This window comes from Notamacropus eugenii, chromosome 5, assembly GCF_028372415.1.
Source record: "Notamacropus eugenii isolate mMacEug1 chromosome 5, mMacEug1.pri_v2, whole genome shotgun sequence".
Lineage (NCBI taxonomy): Eukaryota > Metazoa > Chordata > Mammalia > Diprotodontia > Macropodidae > Notamacropus > Notamacropus eugenii.
Genome location: NC_092876.1, coordinates 133536262 through 133553543, shown reverse-complemented (window position 1 = coordinate 133553543; position 17282 = coordinate 133536262). Strand labels below are relative to the sequence as shown.

The window sequence follows — 17282 nt, the reverse complement described above, 5'->3', positions numbered from 1 at the left end:
GTTCTGCCTAAATTAATTTGTTTATTCAGTACCAATCAAACTACCAAAAACATGTTACGGAGCTTGAAAAAAAGGACAAAATTCATCTGGAAGACAAAATGTCAAAAATATCAAGGGAATTAATGGAAAAAAAATATAAAGGAAGGTAGCCTAGCCACACCAGATAGAAAACTATAACATTAAGTCTTAATTCTCAAAAGCATTTGGTACTGGCAATGAAAGAGAGATCAGTGGAATAGATAAAGCACACAAGACACAGTAGTCAATGAAAGTAGTAATCTACTACTGGTAATCTCAAAGATTCCAGCCTCTGGGATAAGAACTCGCTATTTGGCAAAAGCTGCTGGGGAAACTGGAGAATCATATGGCAGAAGTGGGCATAGGCCAACGTCTCACAAGCTATACCAAGATGAGTTCAAAATGGGTGCATGATTGATACATTAACAGTTATGCTGTAAAGAAGTTGTGAGAGCAAACAATAGTTTACCCATCAAATATCAAGAAGAGAAGAATTTATGACCAACCAAGAGAAAGAACATTTTGAAATGCAAATTGAATAACTTTTATTACATTAAATTAAAAAAAATTTGCACAAAGTCAATGCAACTAAGATTAGAAGGGAAGTAGGAAGCTGGGAAACAATATTTATAGCCAGTGTCTCTGATAAAAGCCTCATTTTTCAAATACATTGAGGACTGAGTCAACATTATAAGAATACAAGTCATTTTCCAGTTGATAAATGGTCAAAGGATATGAACAGGCAACTTTCAAATGAAGAAACAAAAGCTGTCTATAGTCATATGAAAAATATTCTAACTCACTTTTGATAAGAGAAATGCAAATTAAAACAGCACTGAGGAACCACTTCACACCTATCAGACTGTCTAATATGACAAAAAAGGAAAGTAATAAAGTGAAGTTGTGGGAAAATTGGAATACTAATACACTGTTGGTAGAATTGTGAACTAATCAAACCATTCTAGAGAGTAATTTGGAACTATGCTTAAAAGGCTATAAAACTGTGCTTATATTTGATCCAGTAATACCACTACTAGGTCAGTATCCTAAAGAGTTCATAAAAATGGGAGAAGGGCCCAGATGTACAAAAACATTTATAGCGCCCCTTATTGTGTGGCAAAAATATTGGAAATACAGTAGATGCCTTTCAATTGGGAAATAGCTGAACAAGTTGTTGTTATGAATGCAGTGTAACTGTTCTACAAGAAATGATGAGCAGGCAGATTTCAGAAAAACTGTCAAAGACTTACATGAACAGATACCGAGTGAAGGCAGCACAACCAGGGGGACATTGTCCATAGTAACAGCAACACTGTGTGATAACCGACTTTGATAGACTTAGCTCTTCTCAGCAATACAACAATCTAAGACAGTTCCAGAAGACTCATGATACAAAATGCTATCCACATGCAGAGAAAGAACTATGGATTCTGAATGCAGATTGAAGCACACTACTTTCTGGTTTTTCTCTCTCATGATTTTTCCCTTTTATTCTGGTTCTTATTTCACAACAAGACTAATGTGGAAATATTTTTAAATTGATTGTACGTGGATAACCTATGTCAGGTTGCCTCGCATCTTGGGGAGAGTGAAGAGAAAAGAGGGAGGGAGAAAAAAATTTGGAGCTCAATATTTTATCAAAGTCAATGTTGAAAACTATCTCTACATGCAATTGGAAACATTAAAAAAACTCTCAGCTGGGAAAAAACCAGAAAGGATATACAGGACAGGTGAGATTTTAGTAATTATGGAAACATCCACAGAATTAAAACTGGAGTACACCTCACATGACACTGTTTCAATCTTCCTCCTTGTACAGAGGAAGAAATTGAAGGCCAGAGAATGAATGGATAAACAGGCAGTGAGGAAGCACTTAATTAGCTAATTGAACATCTAGAAATAAATGAAAACCATTTATTAAGCACACCCTACCTGCCAGCACTGGAGGCGCAAACACAAAAGGGAGGTAGGCCCTGCCCTTAGGGAGCCTCCATTCCAAGAGCAGAGAGTACAAGAGGAGAGGAGAGGTGGCCAAGGAAGGAAGATATGCTTTGGGAAGTTTAGGGAGTGAAACAGTGGAGCAGTCTTTTGACACGCTTTCCCCAGGGGCAATGGTTAGTACTGATTCAGTTATAGTGCTCAGAATAAGATGTGGGAAGGTAAGGAAAGTGTTTGGAGTTGGGAGGAGATGAGGGACCCAGAGCATCAATGGACACCAGACTGACCTATCCATCTCTCCTGATGACCACATTCCACAACACCCCAGTGAGCTGAACTACTCCTGCACATAGAGCCCTTACCTGGCTCTAAGGCACACCCTCCTTCTAACTCAGCTGCACAGCCAATGATCACCTCAGGGCCATGTAAACCCCAGCCCAGGAGCCTGGGTTCCCTCTGCCCTTGTAAGTGACCCATGGGCAGTGGCAGGGCAGAGGCTAATACAGTTTCCCCTTCAAGGACATTGATGGCATCTTTTGCCTTCCTGTCCCCACCCCTAAAACTCCAGCATCCAGAAAGCTTCTCTCCTTTCTGATCATAAAAGGAGTAGAGAGAATGTCATCTCCAAGGGAATCACAGGAAGCCAAGGGATTGATCTAGAAATGGGCCTACAGCAGCAGCTGGTGTAGAAGTCAGACCTGCATCTGCTGGGCCTCCAACCACACAAATACTCTTAATCCTTGGCCAACATCGTCCTCTGATTTTCTTCTGTTCTACCCCTAGAATGCCAGAAAGGAGCATACTCAGTGATTGACCCTACTCAGTTCATTCAGGCAAAGCAAGGGGAAGACATCTCACTCTCCCATGAACTCTCCCCTAAGATGGATGCTCAGGACATGACTGTGAACTGGTTCAGAAACGAGATCCTTGTGCTCAAGTACCCCAATGAGGAGAAGCTGGAGGGATCCCATGGTGCTGAGATCCAGAAGAGGATGGAGCTGCTGCAGCATGACATGGCTGAGGGGAAGGTGACTTTGAGGATCCAGCAGGTCCAGGTCAATGACTCTGGTCAATACACTTGCTGTGTCCAGTCACCTGACAGTTATGATCAAGGCCACATTGAACTGCTGGTAGCAGGTAGGTCCTGCAGGGTTTATGGGTTTCTTCTCAATCACAGAATGTTAGAGCTGGATGGGATTTTAAAGAGTGTTGAGTCAAAACACCCCATTTAACAAATGAGTAAAATGGGACCCAGAAAGGGCAGGGACTGTGCACAAGATCATGCAGTTTGGAAATGTCTGGGTTGGGAGTCAGACTTGGCTCTTCTCACTCTGTACCTGGCCATTTTCTTCTCTGAGACACATCCCTTGGATCCTGCTTGTGTGAGATCGCAGGCTTTGAGAAAGGGACAAACTCACTTTGGGAAGTAGATCTTAACCCAAGGTTTCAATTCCTTTCTGTCCTTGGATTCTATAAGCCTAATGTTTCCCACTAAAAGATGATGGAGGCTTCCCTTCTATCCGGGAGCTTAAAAATAGAGGTGATACTATTCTCTCTCAAAGATGCCAGTCCTCACCTGGCCCCCTACAGCTATACAGTGAGTGGGGCACTAAGTTTCTGAGGCCTTCCTGACTGTCATCTGCACGGCTTCTATCCACATTGGCCCAGTGACACATGTTTACTAGACACCTTCTCTGTGTCCAGCTCTGAACTAGGTGAGGATGTAGGGAAGGGAAGGGCACGTGACCTGGCCTCTACCTTCATGGAACTGGAGAGATATGATGCTTAATCTACTAAAATAGGTAATATATGGCAGAGTGAAAGGGGGTGTGGCAGAGGAAGAGGTGGGTCCTGATGACTCTTATTCTCTTATGACTATGAGCAAGTCACTGAAACGCTGCATGCCAACTTCATTACAAAAGACTTTTCTAGGTGCTTCCACACTGACTAACTCATAGGCCCTTAATGGACTGATGCATATACCTCGAACCTGAGTAGTCCCAATAGAGTACATTTCAGATCACACTACCTGAATTGGCAATTATGTAAAATGTGGTCATTAGTTCTAACCCAATGGAAATATTCAGTGAGATTCAAATAATGAATCACTTCAGGATATTTGTTCATTAAACTAGTCTGAATCTGCCTCTGTAATGAACTGATAGATCATTTGGAACATAATTCAATTCAATTCCAAAAATTTTATTTCAATGAAAATTAATTCAATCTGTATTTATTTACATATTTGGTACAATCCCATGTAGTTTAGTTCCATCCATCAACTACTACGTACAAGTCCCTATACTTTGGTGAGGGACATAGAAAGTTCAGATAAGGTAGGACACTCCTGCCCTCTAGATGCTCAGTTTAGGAATAAGGCAGCTTAGGATAAGAAAGTGGGGGAGCTTAGATAAAGGAAAGGAAACCAAAGTATACATGTGCTGTTGTATTACAGTTCCATGGATCAAGACTGGGATTTAAAGTTAACTGTAATTGTAGCTTATCTACAGAGGGACTCAGGGGAAGGAGTTCCTTACTGAGAAAGAGTGGCTCCTGGTGGTCTGGAGGCTCTAGGAATGGTCTTGATGGGAGGGGCCAGTGAACTGGAGCTTTGGATTGATGGGATTAAGGGTGGGAAGCAGAACAGAGATTTGGGCATAGTGATAGAGTGGGCCTCAGGAGAGCCAATTCATGTGGAGAAAACCAAGGAGTTTTCAAGGTGAGGTTTTCAGGGCCTTTAGACAAAAGGGACTAAAACTCTTTTGGAGTAATGGACAAAGATCCCAACTTGGAATGAGGTCTTTGATGATGAAATGATGTAAAAGCAATTAGTATTAAAACAATTGACTGAATTAATTACTGAGACTAAATCAGAGATATTTTCAGTTTGGGGAAAAGAATTTCAGTCTAATTTTCTTAGAGGCAGGTAGCCTCTGCTGATATTTAGCATTGAAAGTTAAATGCTTATTTTGATTTGAATTCATTTCATGAACATAAGCTGAAGTTAGTGTTTGAACTTGTCATATGCGTAGTTCATTCTTTTAGATTGAGCAGGGTTAAAAAGGCACAGACTAGTTTGGGAAACAGATGTAAATCTATTAGAGCAATAACTTATGATTGTTACTTAATCAGGAGCTAGAACATGTATAGAAAGGCATGTAAGCCACTTAAGACTTGCTTCCTTAGACAATGAGAAATTATAGTCATATCTAAAGCGTGCTGTTTTAAGATTTTGTGGGACTATTAAGTGACTGTCCTTCTGAGTCTAACTCCTGGTATGTATATCTAGAAAGGTGGTCTGAGCCTCTGATGCATGATGCCAGTAAGCCTGTGACATGCTGAGATGAACTGCAAAAAGGTGATCTCATGGGAAGGTTGGGAGAGTGGCTGTTCAGCCTGGGCTGAGGTAGGATTCTCCCAACTCAATTTCCCTACTGTGTGGGATGGCTCAGATCCCTACTTAAATTAATTACTCAGAGGCCTCTCAAAGTGATGACAGAAAGTTTATTTATTAGATTCTCGAGAATCGGGCAATTCCTCTACCAGGAAAAGCCGAAGACAAAGGAGAAGCAATGATATATATAGACTTTAATGCAAGTCCCTCCCTCCCCACTGATCATTATCCTCATTAGCTGAGAATATGATCTTACATTCTAGATACAAAATCTAACCAATCCCTTCTGAAATGAAGACATCGAAGAACTATGTAAGTTTCATCCAATCATTGAGACCTTAATGTACTACACAGTTTTATATCCTTATATGGAATTATTCCACTCTAAAAATATTGTACCCTTGAGCCTCTCGGTCTTACCTCAACCCTGAGAGAAGAAAGACAATCTGAGAAGTCTTCACTAAACTTATTCCACTCAATACTAACACCTGGCAGACTTTAAGCCTGACTGAATGCCAGTTGACAATCTACTCCTGCCTGGAATTGACATGAAGTTAGGGAGATGTTGTTTCCCTGCAGTGTCCCTGCCCTTAATGGTAAATTCCTAAAATCAAAAGTTTTGTAAGCACAATACCACATCTATCAAATAATAGATTGTTGGGAGGGGAACATTTGAGGTTAAATCTAAAATTAAGCTATTAGGCTTAGGATTTTAGACCAACAACAATAACTTAGGGTCCTTTAATTCTTACTAATAGTGTGGAGATAATCAGGTGAAGGGCTTGTGAGGCTAGCAAAATGTAAAAGCCACGTTTTAATGTGAATTTCTTAAAAGTGACAATTGGCCAAAGTTTCAATTTTGGTTTTGTAAGAGTGATAGGGAATGGTAATCTAAAATTGTATTAAGATCAGTTGTTGTTTTTTTTTATTTAATTTATTTAACTTTTAACACTCATTTTCACAAAATTTTGGGTTTCCAAATTTTCTCCCCATTTGTCCCCACACCCCACCCCAAAACACCGAGCATTCTAATTGCCCCTATCACCAATCTGCCCTCTCTTCTATCTTCCCTCCCTTCCCCTGTCCCCATCTTCTCTTTTGTCCTGTAGGGCCACATAACTTTCTATACCCCATTACCTGTATTTCTTATTTCCTAGTAGCAAGAACAATACTCAACAGTTGTTCCTAAAACTTTGAGTTCCAACTTCATTTCATCCCTCCCTCCCCACCCCTTCCCTTTGGAAGGCAGGTAATTCAATATAGGTCATATCTGTGTAGTTTTGCAAATGACTTCCAAAATAGTTGTGTTGTGTAAGACTAACTATATTTCCCTCCATCCTATCCTGCCCCCCATTGCTTCTATTCTCTCTTTTGATCCTGTTCCTCCCCAAGAGTGTTGACTTCAAATTGCTCCCTCCTCCCATTGCTCTCCCTTCCATCATCTCCCCCACCCTGCTTATCCCCTTCACCCTCACTTTCCTGTATTGTAAGATAGGTTTTCATACCAAAATGAATGTGAATTTTCTTCCTTCCTTTAGTGGAATGTAATGAGAGTAAACTTCATGTTTTTGTCTCACCTCCCTTTTTTTTCCCTCCACTAAAAAGTCTTTTGCTTGCCTCTTTTATGAGAGATAATTTGCCACATTCCATCTCTCCCTTTCTCCTCCCAATATATTTCTCTCTCACCCCTTAATTTCACTTTTTAAGATATGATCCCATCCTCTTCAATTCACTCTGTGCTCTCTGTTTGTATGTGTGTGTGTTTGTGTGTGTGTGTGTGTGTGTGTGTGTGTGTGTAATCCCACCCACTACCTAGATACTGAAAAGTTTCAAGAGTTACAAATATTGTCTTTCCATGTAGGAATGTAAACATTTCAACTTTAGTAAGTCCCTTATGACTTCTCTTTGCTGTTTACCTTTTCATGCTTCTCTTCATTCTTGTGTTTAAAGTCAAATTTTCTTTTCAGCTCTGGTCTTTTCACCAAGAATGCTTGAAAGTCCCCAATTTCATTGAAAGGCCATTTTTCCCCTGAAGTATTATACTCAGTTTTGCTGGGTAGGTGATTCTTGCTTTTAGTCCTACTTCCTTTGACTTCTGGAATATCATATTCCATGCCCTTTGATCCCTTAATGTAGAAGCTGCTAGATCTTGTGTTATCCTGATTGTATTTCCACAGTACTTAAATTGTTTCTTTCTAGCTGCTTGCAATATTTTCTCCTTGACCTGGGAACTCTGGAATTTGGCCACAATGTTCCTAGGAGTTTCTCTTTTTGGATCTCTTTCAGGCGGTGATCAGTGGATTCTTTCTGTATTTATTTTGCCTTCTGGTTCTAGAACATCAGGGCAGCTTTCCTTGATAATTTCATGAAAGATGATGTCTAGGCTCTTTTTTTGATCATGGCTTACAGGTAGTCCCATAATTTTTAAATTGTCTCCCCTGGATCTATTTTCCAGGTCAGTTGTTTTTCCAATGAGATATACCACATTATCTTCCATTTTTTCATTCTTTTGGTTTTGTTTTGTGATTTCTTGGTTTCTCATGAAGTCATTAGCCTCCATCTGTTCCATCCTAATTTTGAAAGAACTATTTTCTTCAGTGAGCTTTTGAAACTCCTTTTCCATTTGGCTACTTCTGCTTTTGAAAGCATTCTTCTCCTCATTGGCTTTTTGAAACTCTTTTGCCAATTGAGTCAGCCTATTTTTCAAGGTGTTATTTTCTTCAGCATTTTTTTGGGTCTCATTTAGCAAGGTGTTGACCTGCTTTTCATGCTTTTCTTGCATCTCTCTCATTTCTCTTCCCAGTTTTTCCTCCACCTCTCTTACTTGATTTTCAAAATCCTTTTTGAGCTCTTCCATGGCCTGAGCCCATGATATATTTATTTTGGATGTGTGGGATACAGAAGCCTTGACTTCTGTGTCTTTCCCTGATGGTAAGCATTGTTCTTCCTCATCCAAAAGGAAGGGAGGAATTATCTGTTCACCAAGAAAGTAACCTTCTATAGTCTTATTTTTTTCCCTTTCCTGGGCATTTTCCCAGCCAGTGACTTGACTTCTGAGTGACCTCTCCACACCCACTTTGCCTCCAGATCCTCCCAGCCAGCACTTGGGGTCTGAGATTCAAATGCTGCTTCCCAGCCTCAGGGCTTTTGGCAGGGGCGGGATTCCTATTCAGTGTGAGATTAAGTTCAGGTGCTCAGGTGGGGGCAGGGCTGCCACACAGAGCTCAGTTCCCTCAGGGGGTTTATGCAGAGATCTTCAACAATGGATCCAGGCTCCTGCCTGCTCTGGGAGCCCTTGTCTGTGGCTGCCCCCGCTGCTGCCTCCTGAGGGGGCCTGAGTTATGGGGACACCCTGCTCCCCTCTCAACCAGCCATAGAGACCCTCTCACTGACCCTTGTCAAGTGGGTGGAGGGGCCTGCACAGAAACTGGAGATTCTGTCCCTGAATCCTGCTGGGATCTGCTCCTGTTGGTGCCTGACGGACCTTTCGAGTCAAGTTTTCAGGTCTCTCTAGAACAGAAATCTCATCTGCTCTGTTGTTCTGTGGCTTCTGCTGCTCCAGAATTTGCTGGGAGTTCTTCTTTACAGATATTTTATGGGCTGTGGGTTCGGAGCTAGCATATGTGTATCTTTCTACTCCGCCATCTTGGCTCCTCCCCCTTAAGGTCAGTTTTGTAGGAGAGTGGACATCTGGATTGCTACAAAAAGATGAAGGGAAGAAGATGCTGAGATGCTGTGCTGAAAACTGTTTGAAGGAGCATCCAGATCAGAAAACTGCATCAGATGATGTTCCTCCCCAGATTTACTGTATGAGATAGAACCTCTAAATGGACAGTTCATTAATTTACCTTTTCCTTTGAATCTCTGTATCTGTACTTATAACAAGGGGACTGCCCCCTTTAATTTGTCAAGTGTCTGTCAGTTTTGTTTCCTTTCCATATTTATATAAAAGGGAGATAGATGAAGGGAAGAATTTGTAGGAGAAGGAATGTAAGGAGGTATTTATTGATTGGATCTAGGTGTGGAAATAGAAATTTTAATAAATAAAGAGGGGGATTTTGTGGGAAGTAAGCAAGTTCTGTTGGCCATATTCCTAGGTGATAGGGGTTGTGACCTAGCATGAACAGGTTAGAGGTCAGAAAGTAATGCGCAGGCCCAAGGAGCTGTGGGAGGAAGGGCATATCAGAGAGGAGAACAAGAAGTCACATGGCCAGGGGACAGTATCAAGGGAAATCCAAAAGTTCAGAATTCTATAAGGGTCCTGCCTCATCTTGACCTGGTTGTAGTCTTTTCAGTGGCCATGCAGGAAGCTATCCATTTCTTTGGGAGAAGGCATGTAGGCCTTCCCTACTCTGAACTTCATTTTAAATAAATTTTTCTTGATACCTATAAAAAAAAAGAAAGCAAGAGACAAAATGGGAACATACAGTAATACAGGATAAGTGCATGAGAAGGTGCAAAATGAAATGAGACATGAAGACTAATAGGGAAGGTGTTAGTGACACAGGAATCAGGGAAAGCTTCCTAGAGGTGGTGGTGATTCCATCAAATTTTAGAGGAAGAGTAGGAGGAAGGACATGGCCAGCACAGGGAACTGCACGAGCAAAGACATGGCAGCAGGAAGAGCAGGGAATTGGACGCAACCTCTGGTCTAGTCTGACCAAAGCACGGAGTATATAGCAGAAGGGATGAGGTTAGAATGGGGTGATGGCACCAGATAGGGGAGGTTTAGCCCAGTATGAAGGCCAAGCTAAGTAGGCTGAGCCTACAGCACTGAGCCCCTGCAGACTTTGGAGGGCAGCAATGGCCTGAGAAGTGCCATGTGCAGGGCAGAGGAACCTGGCAACTGGTGGAGGTACAAGGAGCGAGCAGAGGTGGGGAATCATTTATGGAAGCTATTGGAAGAATACAGGCAGGGAGGAAGGAGGACTTGGGCCAGCATGCTCTCAGGGAGAATAGAGAAGAAGGAAGTTTGGGAAAAGTGGTCTGGAGTCAAGATTAGGAGGAAATGGCAGTGGTTTTGATGGTCAAGGTAAGGTGGACAGGGGACACGAAATATTCCTCAAAGAAAGGGGAATGGATGAATCATGGTGCCTCTGATATGAAAATGGTGAAATCAGAAGGAGGGCAGGATTGAGGAGAAATATAAACTCAGGGTATGATATGCTGAGTGTGAAGTGCTGAAAAGACATCTAAGGGGAGATATCCTGAGGGGAGTGGGAGATGAGGATGCTAAGCAAGAAGAAAAGTCAGGGCTGGGGCTGGAGATCTGAAAGTCATGTGGTTTGAGGGGATAATTAGAGTTTTAGGAGAAATAAAATTGAAAATTGAGAAAAGAGGGTCAAAGACAAGAGGCTTGACCAATATCCACCTTAACTTAATTTGGTGGAGATAAAAATTTAAGTAAAAAGACAGAGAAGAGAAATGGGAGGAGAACCAGGAGAGTGTCTTGTCTCTGAAGTCAATAGAAGAGAGGAAGAGAAAATAACTGAGAAGAGGTTGGGGATAGCCAAAAACATCAGACACTCCAGAGAGGTCAAGGACAACGAAGACTTCATGGAAGTCCCCAGGATTCTTGTGTTAGGAGGCCAATGATGACTTTGGAGAGAACATTACAACAAAACAGTGTGGGGTAGAAAGCCAAACTGAAGGCACAGAAGGGAAAGTGTGGTAATGAGGCAGTAGAGACGTTTTGAGTGTTGGCCACTTTGCCCCCAGTTTTAGCAGTGAAAGGATAGTTACTGGATGGGGGTAAAAACATCATGGAAAGCCTCAGGGCTGGGGAGTCTTAGGCCACTGGGAAGGAGCCACTGGAAAAAGGGACCCAGAAGATGAGTGAGAGAGGGGAGAATTATGGAACAGGCTCCTAGGGTAGAGAGGGAGAAAAGGGCACAGGACCAGTGCCACAGAGAGAGGAATCAACTTTAATGAGCAGGGAGGCCTCTCCTTGTGTATGCAGAGGAAAAGAAGAGTGAGAGATGATACAGAGGAACTCTGAGGATGAAGGAAGGGAAGGGAGGCCTCCTACCCAGGTTCACATTGGACTGTCTCAACAAGACCCAGCTTCCTCACAGAACCTCAGGGCTAGAAGGGAGCTCAGAGACCACATAGTCCAACCAGTCACTGAAATGAAACTCCTGAAATGTCTAAAACATCCAGGACGCATAGTCATCCAGGCGCTGGCTATAGACCTTCAGGAGAAGGAGACATTGGCCCCTTCTTATTATTTAAAACTTTATTTTATTCTGTACTGAAGAAATTAAGCAAGGAATTTTATAATGTAGTGGAACAGTAAAAAAAAAATTGATGTTATACACCAGACTGCAAATCTAATATGTACAGCCTGCAATTCCTTTTAAACACATAATAATGTGATCATGTAACTTCTGTTCTTTCATCTTCCTTCCTCCTGCCTCCACTATAGAGATGGCAACCATTAGACAAAAATAGGTATAAATATGTGGGTGATTACATGCATAATACGGAAAATCATTCTCTACCTACTTCCACTCATCTGTTCCTTCTCTGGATCCTAGCAGCATCTTCCTTCACACTCAAAACACCTGAGTCACCCGAAGTTGTTCTTCAAACCCTCTTACTGTCAACGTGTCCAACATTCTCTTGGTTCAGCTCAGTTCCCTCTCCATTATTTCATACAAGTCCGTCCTTGACCCCTCCTGAGGCAGCCCCTCCCACCTTGACCAGCTCCTAGGCCTCCCTCCCACATCTAGCTCTCATTCCCAATTCAGCTTCTGAGACCACAAGGAAGAAATCAGGCCCCTGGCCCAGGACACTGGTTCATCTGGTGGAAGTCAGAGATGGGTCTCTAAGCACTTGGAGGGCTGTCTCTCTGTGCTCCACGAGCAGACCTTGCAGTGTCATCTGGCTCACAAATATCTTTACAGGAGTTAAGCTCATATCCCCACCTAGACAGCTCTTCAGAGTCAGGGCCTATCCCGATCCCAAGGCCCTAGGACAGGTCTGTGCAGGCACATAGAAGATTCTCAGGAGGGAAATCTGACCTTGATAGAAAAAGCCTCTGAAGCATTTTAGGAAGAGTCCTGAAGCAAGGTGGGCCCATTTCTGGACTGGGGACCAGGTTTAATTGGGCATTTGGCATCATCCAGCCTCAGAAGAATGTCCCTCTGGCCATGGTTACAGCTCAGAAGATAATTAGCCCCCTGAAAATCTGCCCTTCTCTAGAACAGAGCACTTCCAGTCTGGCAGTGCAGGTGGAAGGGACCTTATTTATCATTTAATTTCAAGCCCATTTCACATTTGGGTTACTAAGGCCCAGAATACTGAAGGCACTTATTTACTGTAAGTGTCTGAGAAGGACCAGAGAGGAGATCTGACCAGAGTTCTCCTCACTCCAAATCCAACTTCCATTTTTGTTTCAAAGGAGGGTGTCCATTTTGTCCTTTCACCAATCTGTCTTGCACAGGCTACCAGATTCATCTCCCTAAAACGCAGCTGTGGTCATGTCACTTCAGACGCTCAACAAAATTCCCTGAGTCCCTGGTATCTGAGAGTCCTCCACAATCTGGCCCCACCATAACTGTCCAAAGTCATGGCCCCTCCCTCAACTCTACTGTCCATGTTACTGATGAGGAAGTGAAGCACTGGGCTCCTGGAAGGTTGCAGGGAGGGAAGGTTACTAAAAGAGGGGAAGGATGATGAGTGAGACTATTTTGTTATTGAAGAATGTTGTCTCTGAAATGAACCTTACAGGTTATCCAGTCCCTTCTTCTGTTTACACAGGAAGAGACTGAAGCCCAGTGACTGTCCAAGTTCAATTAGCCACAAAGTGGTAGAGTCACAATTTAAAACCAGATCTTCTGATTTTCCAAGAGTGAGACTGTTTCTTTTCTCCTATATCATACTGCTCCCCCAATCCTCTCCATTTATAGGTGGTCAAACCAAGGACCAGAGAGGGCAAAGGATCAATGTGAGAATTTAGTGGAGGACTGACCCCAGAGCTGCTGGAGTCCAGCCTGTTCAGCTAAGAGCCAGAGAGCTTCCCATTTGGGACATGAGAACAAAACCTAGAAAGGACTTCAGAAGAGAGGGGCATCCTCTGGAATCAGGAGACCTGGGACCCAGTCCTGTGTTTATCATTACCTCCCTGTAACCCCTTAGAGTGGCATCTTCCTCTCTCTGCTCTCTGGCCCTCTGTCTAATGATGGGGCTGGACTACATGCCATCTAAGGCCCCACCATGCCTGAATGTTTCTGGATATGTAAGGAAACAGCTGTGAGGTGGTGGAAAGAGGCCTGAATTGGGAGTCAGAGGACCCAGACTTCAGTCCTGGGACTTACAAGCTGCAGACCTTTCTCTCCCTTTTTCCTCTCCATAAACTGAGGCAGCTGGGCTAGATTCTCTCTAAGGTCTCTTCCAATTGTTACATTCTGATCTCTGAAGTCCTAGGAAAGCTTGGGTTTGGTGAGGATAGTTAGAGGCTGGTGGTGGGGAAGGAAGACTGGGTTATCTCTGCACGAAGTCACTATCCTTGTGCCAGATTTGCTGAATCCTGATGCCTTTTTTTCTCCCATCCCTAAACTTGGCCACAGGGATCAGGGTCCAGGGTTTCCCTTATCTGATTTCCAATGGTTTGGGGTCTCTTCTCAGAGAATCTCCAGGGATCTCAGAAGACACATACTATGATTGTTGCTGTATTCTTGGTGGTCTCCATTGGTTCCCTCTTCATGATTTATTTCTTCTACCAAAGAAGACTCCAGAGAATCAGAGGTAAGAGAAGGCCCTGCCCTTAGCACTAAGTCCTGCCATTACTCACCAGACCCTCTGATTATTGCTTTGAGAGGGATCTAAGGTTCCCCTGCTTTGATGGACTTGGGCACCTCCCCTGGGTCTGAACATTTGGTCTGGCCCAGGCCTGAAGGATCTGGGCTTTGCTGGGGTGACAGAGAAACTCCTCAGTAGTTCCTGTGGTAGTGGGGTTGTATCAGATGATTATCCATTGGGGGTCAGGAGGGCAGTCTCTTGGGGAGAAACCTCCTAGCCATGTTTTCAACCCAGTGGAGTCCTCCACACACTCTCATCCCAGACCTGCTGTCTGAGTTACTTCCTAGATCTAGGTGGGATGGGGATGACAGGGCTGCCGTGTACTAGATAGCCTGTGCTAAGGGTGAGATCATGTTGTATGGATTGCTCAGGAGTATCCTGGCTCTAGATGAATCTCTGTTTTTCCATAGTTACAGAATCAAAGTCAGGTCCCCTAGCCCCTCATTAAAATAGGTCCACCTCTCATTATAATACTCATTCTCTCATTAATTGTTAACCACTCAGAGGTGATTTGGAAGCAATCACTTTTCCACATCAGGAGACCTCCAGGAGTGGACTTCAGTCTACCACAGGAAGCCAAATCACCTCCTTTTACTAATTATTCTCTAGCCATCATTAACAAAATGATCAGTTACCTAGAACCTCAGTCTCTCCAGCTTCTCATGCCTCAGCCTCATCTGCTCATTGAAGCAACCCTGATCCCAGGTGCCAGCTGCTCACTGCAGCCTCCTGGCAGCCCTGTTCCTGTCACTGCCTCCTTGCTTCCAGCTCCTCTGTCCTGAATGAGGCAGCCTCCTGGCCATGCTCCTGCCCTTGTAAAGTGAGGCCTGAGACTGAGAGGGCATGGCTGGGGCTTCCCCCAAGAATCATATCCTGAAGGCATCTGGAATCTACCTGGAACCCAGGTTGCCCTGATTTATCACCTGTTGTTGTCCCTTCAGTTGTCGGGCTTTCTACCTCACCCTCTGCCAGGAAGATTTCTACTTCTCCAGTTGCACTGGTCTTTTCAATTTGTATTTTTTTAGATAACAATTTATTCCTGTTTTTAAAATTTCCTTAATATTTTCTTAGTTTATGTCACATATTTTTATCTTCTCCTTAATTTGGTGATTATGGCATATTTTCAATTTTATTTTCTTACATCCTGTTTGGGTGACCCTGGCCCAGTCACCTACCTCTCCTTACTCTCTGAGACTAGAGGTATGAGGAGAGGCACAGACCAGCATTGCTATTGGAAATTCCTACTCCAGAATTCCCTAGACTGATGAAATCCCAACCAATTCCCTTATCCCTTAAAAAATCAGTTATATTTACTCTTTAAATGTTCCATTATATTAAGAAACATGTATCTTGAATCCCTACTTTTTAAATGGTTTCATTCCTTGATTTTGTTTTGTTTTCATTTAAAAAGGTATTACATTTACTTCATCAAGATACTGCTAATACTTACAAAACAATTGGTTTTGTTTCATTGACAGCAGGAATGGCCAACAATGCCAATGGCCGATAGGAGGAGTTCAGAGAAGCAGCAAGGACCAGCAGGGACAACCCCTGCCTCTCCCGAGGACCTCCAGCTTTCAAGGGCTGCCAGCTAGAGACTCTATCTCTCTTTTAGTGGTACAGGAAGGGGAAATGAGACAACATGATTATACGTCAGCACCTATAAAAACCCCTTTTTTTGTGCCCCCTTTACTTCCCTGCTACTTCTAGCAATAATGAAAGTGTAGTCCTTCTCTCCACCACTACCCTTCCCCCAACCCATCACCACAAGCCTAGGTTGCATCCTAGGCAAACCATAGAGAGCCTGGAATCTCTGGCCACTTCTGTCTTTCCACTTCTTCCTTGAGGTTATTGCTGACTAACCCTCTGCCGAAGTGAGCATTTTACTCCCCTGCTGGCATCATGGAGGGTAGAGACTTCACAATTTGGGATTTGGTGAAGAATTGCCAAGAGTGATATTTCTGCAGAAAAACCCTGTTCCCAAGAGAGGATGGCCACCTCAGAACTGGAGAACTACAGAGGGTCATACTAGGCTGGCCAGGACATCCGGAGTCATCCACAAAGCCCCTTGAACAGGACCCCAAGAGGCAGAGACATCTCTATGTCCAATCTTAACAGAAACTGTTTCAGAAGCTGAGACCTTTCTCCCTTACCCCAAAAGATATTGGTTCCCATTTTATTTGAGGGGGCATGATGGGGTACTTGTGCTTGAACCCCAGCCTGAGGACCATACGTCTCCTCAGCCCAAAGACCCTATCTCTGGCAATAATTCATGAGTGAGCCCCAGTGAGGCAAACTATCTCTCACTGTCGTAAGAACAAGCTGACTTCTGCAGAATTTCCCTTGTACGAACAGGACTATCTTGCATTAACAGAACTATCATGTACTGATTCCCACAGTTACCATACACAACCCAGGGCTCAAGCTATAGACTTCAGCTCCCAAATCTATTTTGTCACAGCCTCTTTGGAAGTAGCTCCCCTCAGATGCCTGCACCTCATGGTCATGCCGATAGTGAATGACACCTATGCCCAAGGTACAGACACTGTATGTTCACCACCTAATTAGCATACTTAGCACACCACTCACTCAACCTTTCCTATACAAGCTTTAGCATCATTCCTCTTAGGCTGTGAGCTCCCTAAAGGACCTCTGTCCGCCTTTATCAGCATTATAATAAACTTTTGCCACTTGACTGCAAAAATGCTTCAGTCCCCAAATTCTTTCCACACAGCTCCACCATGAACCTCAGTATATTGAGATCCCTGTAACTGCAAAACATATCAGTTAGGTAGCTACTTTCCCTTCACTATGACTCACTTTCTTTCAACAGAAAATGGTTTGCACATGTGAAAATGTCCTTGAACCCAATTTGGTGACCCTATTTGGGCTTTTCTTGGCAAAGATGCTGGAATGGTTTACCAGTTCCTTCTTCAACTCACTTTACAGATGAAGAAACTAAGATAACTAGGGTAAAGTTGATGGGGTGATGGGACCTGGACCTCTAAAAAAAGACTGTCTCTGGAAGCAACTCGGTCCTCAGATAAAAGATCATGCCTCTAGCTAACCTTTGTCTGAATTTTCCTATAAATTTCAGCAATCCAGATCTCTGGGGTCTCTGCTCAAAGCA

At 43.2% G+C, this 17282-nt stretch overlaps 1 protein-coding gene across 2 annotated transcripts in view; it reads left to right on the top strand.

The window, feature by feature from the left end:
- LOC140505204 (myelin-oligodendrocyte glycoprotein-like) overlaps nt 1-16876 on the top strand; it is a 44034-nt gene extending 27158 nt beyond the window's left edge. The window contains exons 4-6 of one of the 2 annotated variants that reach the window (XM_072610961.1): nt 2740-3093; nt 13979-14098; nt 15634-16876. In XM_072610961.1, coding sequence (XP_072467062.1) covers nt 2740-3093; nt 13979-14098; nt 15634-15662 — 503 coding nt within the window. In that variant the 3' untranslated portion in view covers nt 15663-16876. Of the gene's footprint in view, nt 1-2739; nt 3094-13978; nt 14099-15630 lie in introns of both variants that reach the window. The other variant, XM_072610960.1, reaches the window with a different exon arrangement.
- Nucleotides 16877-17282: the final 406 nt, after the last annotated feature.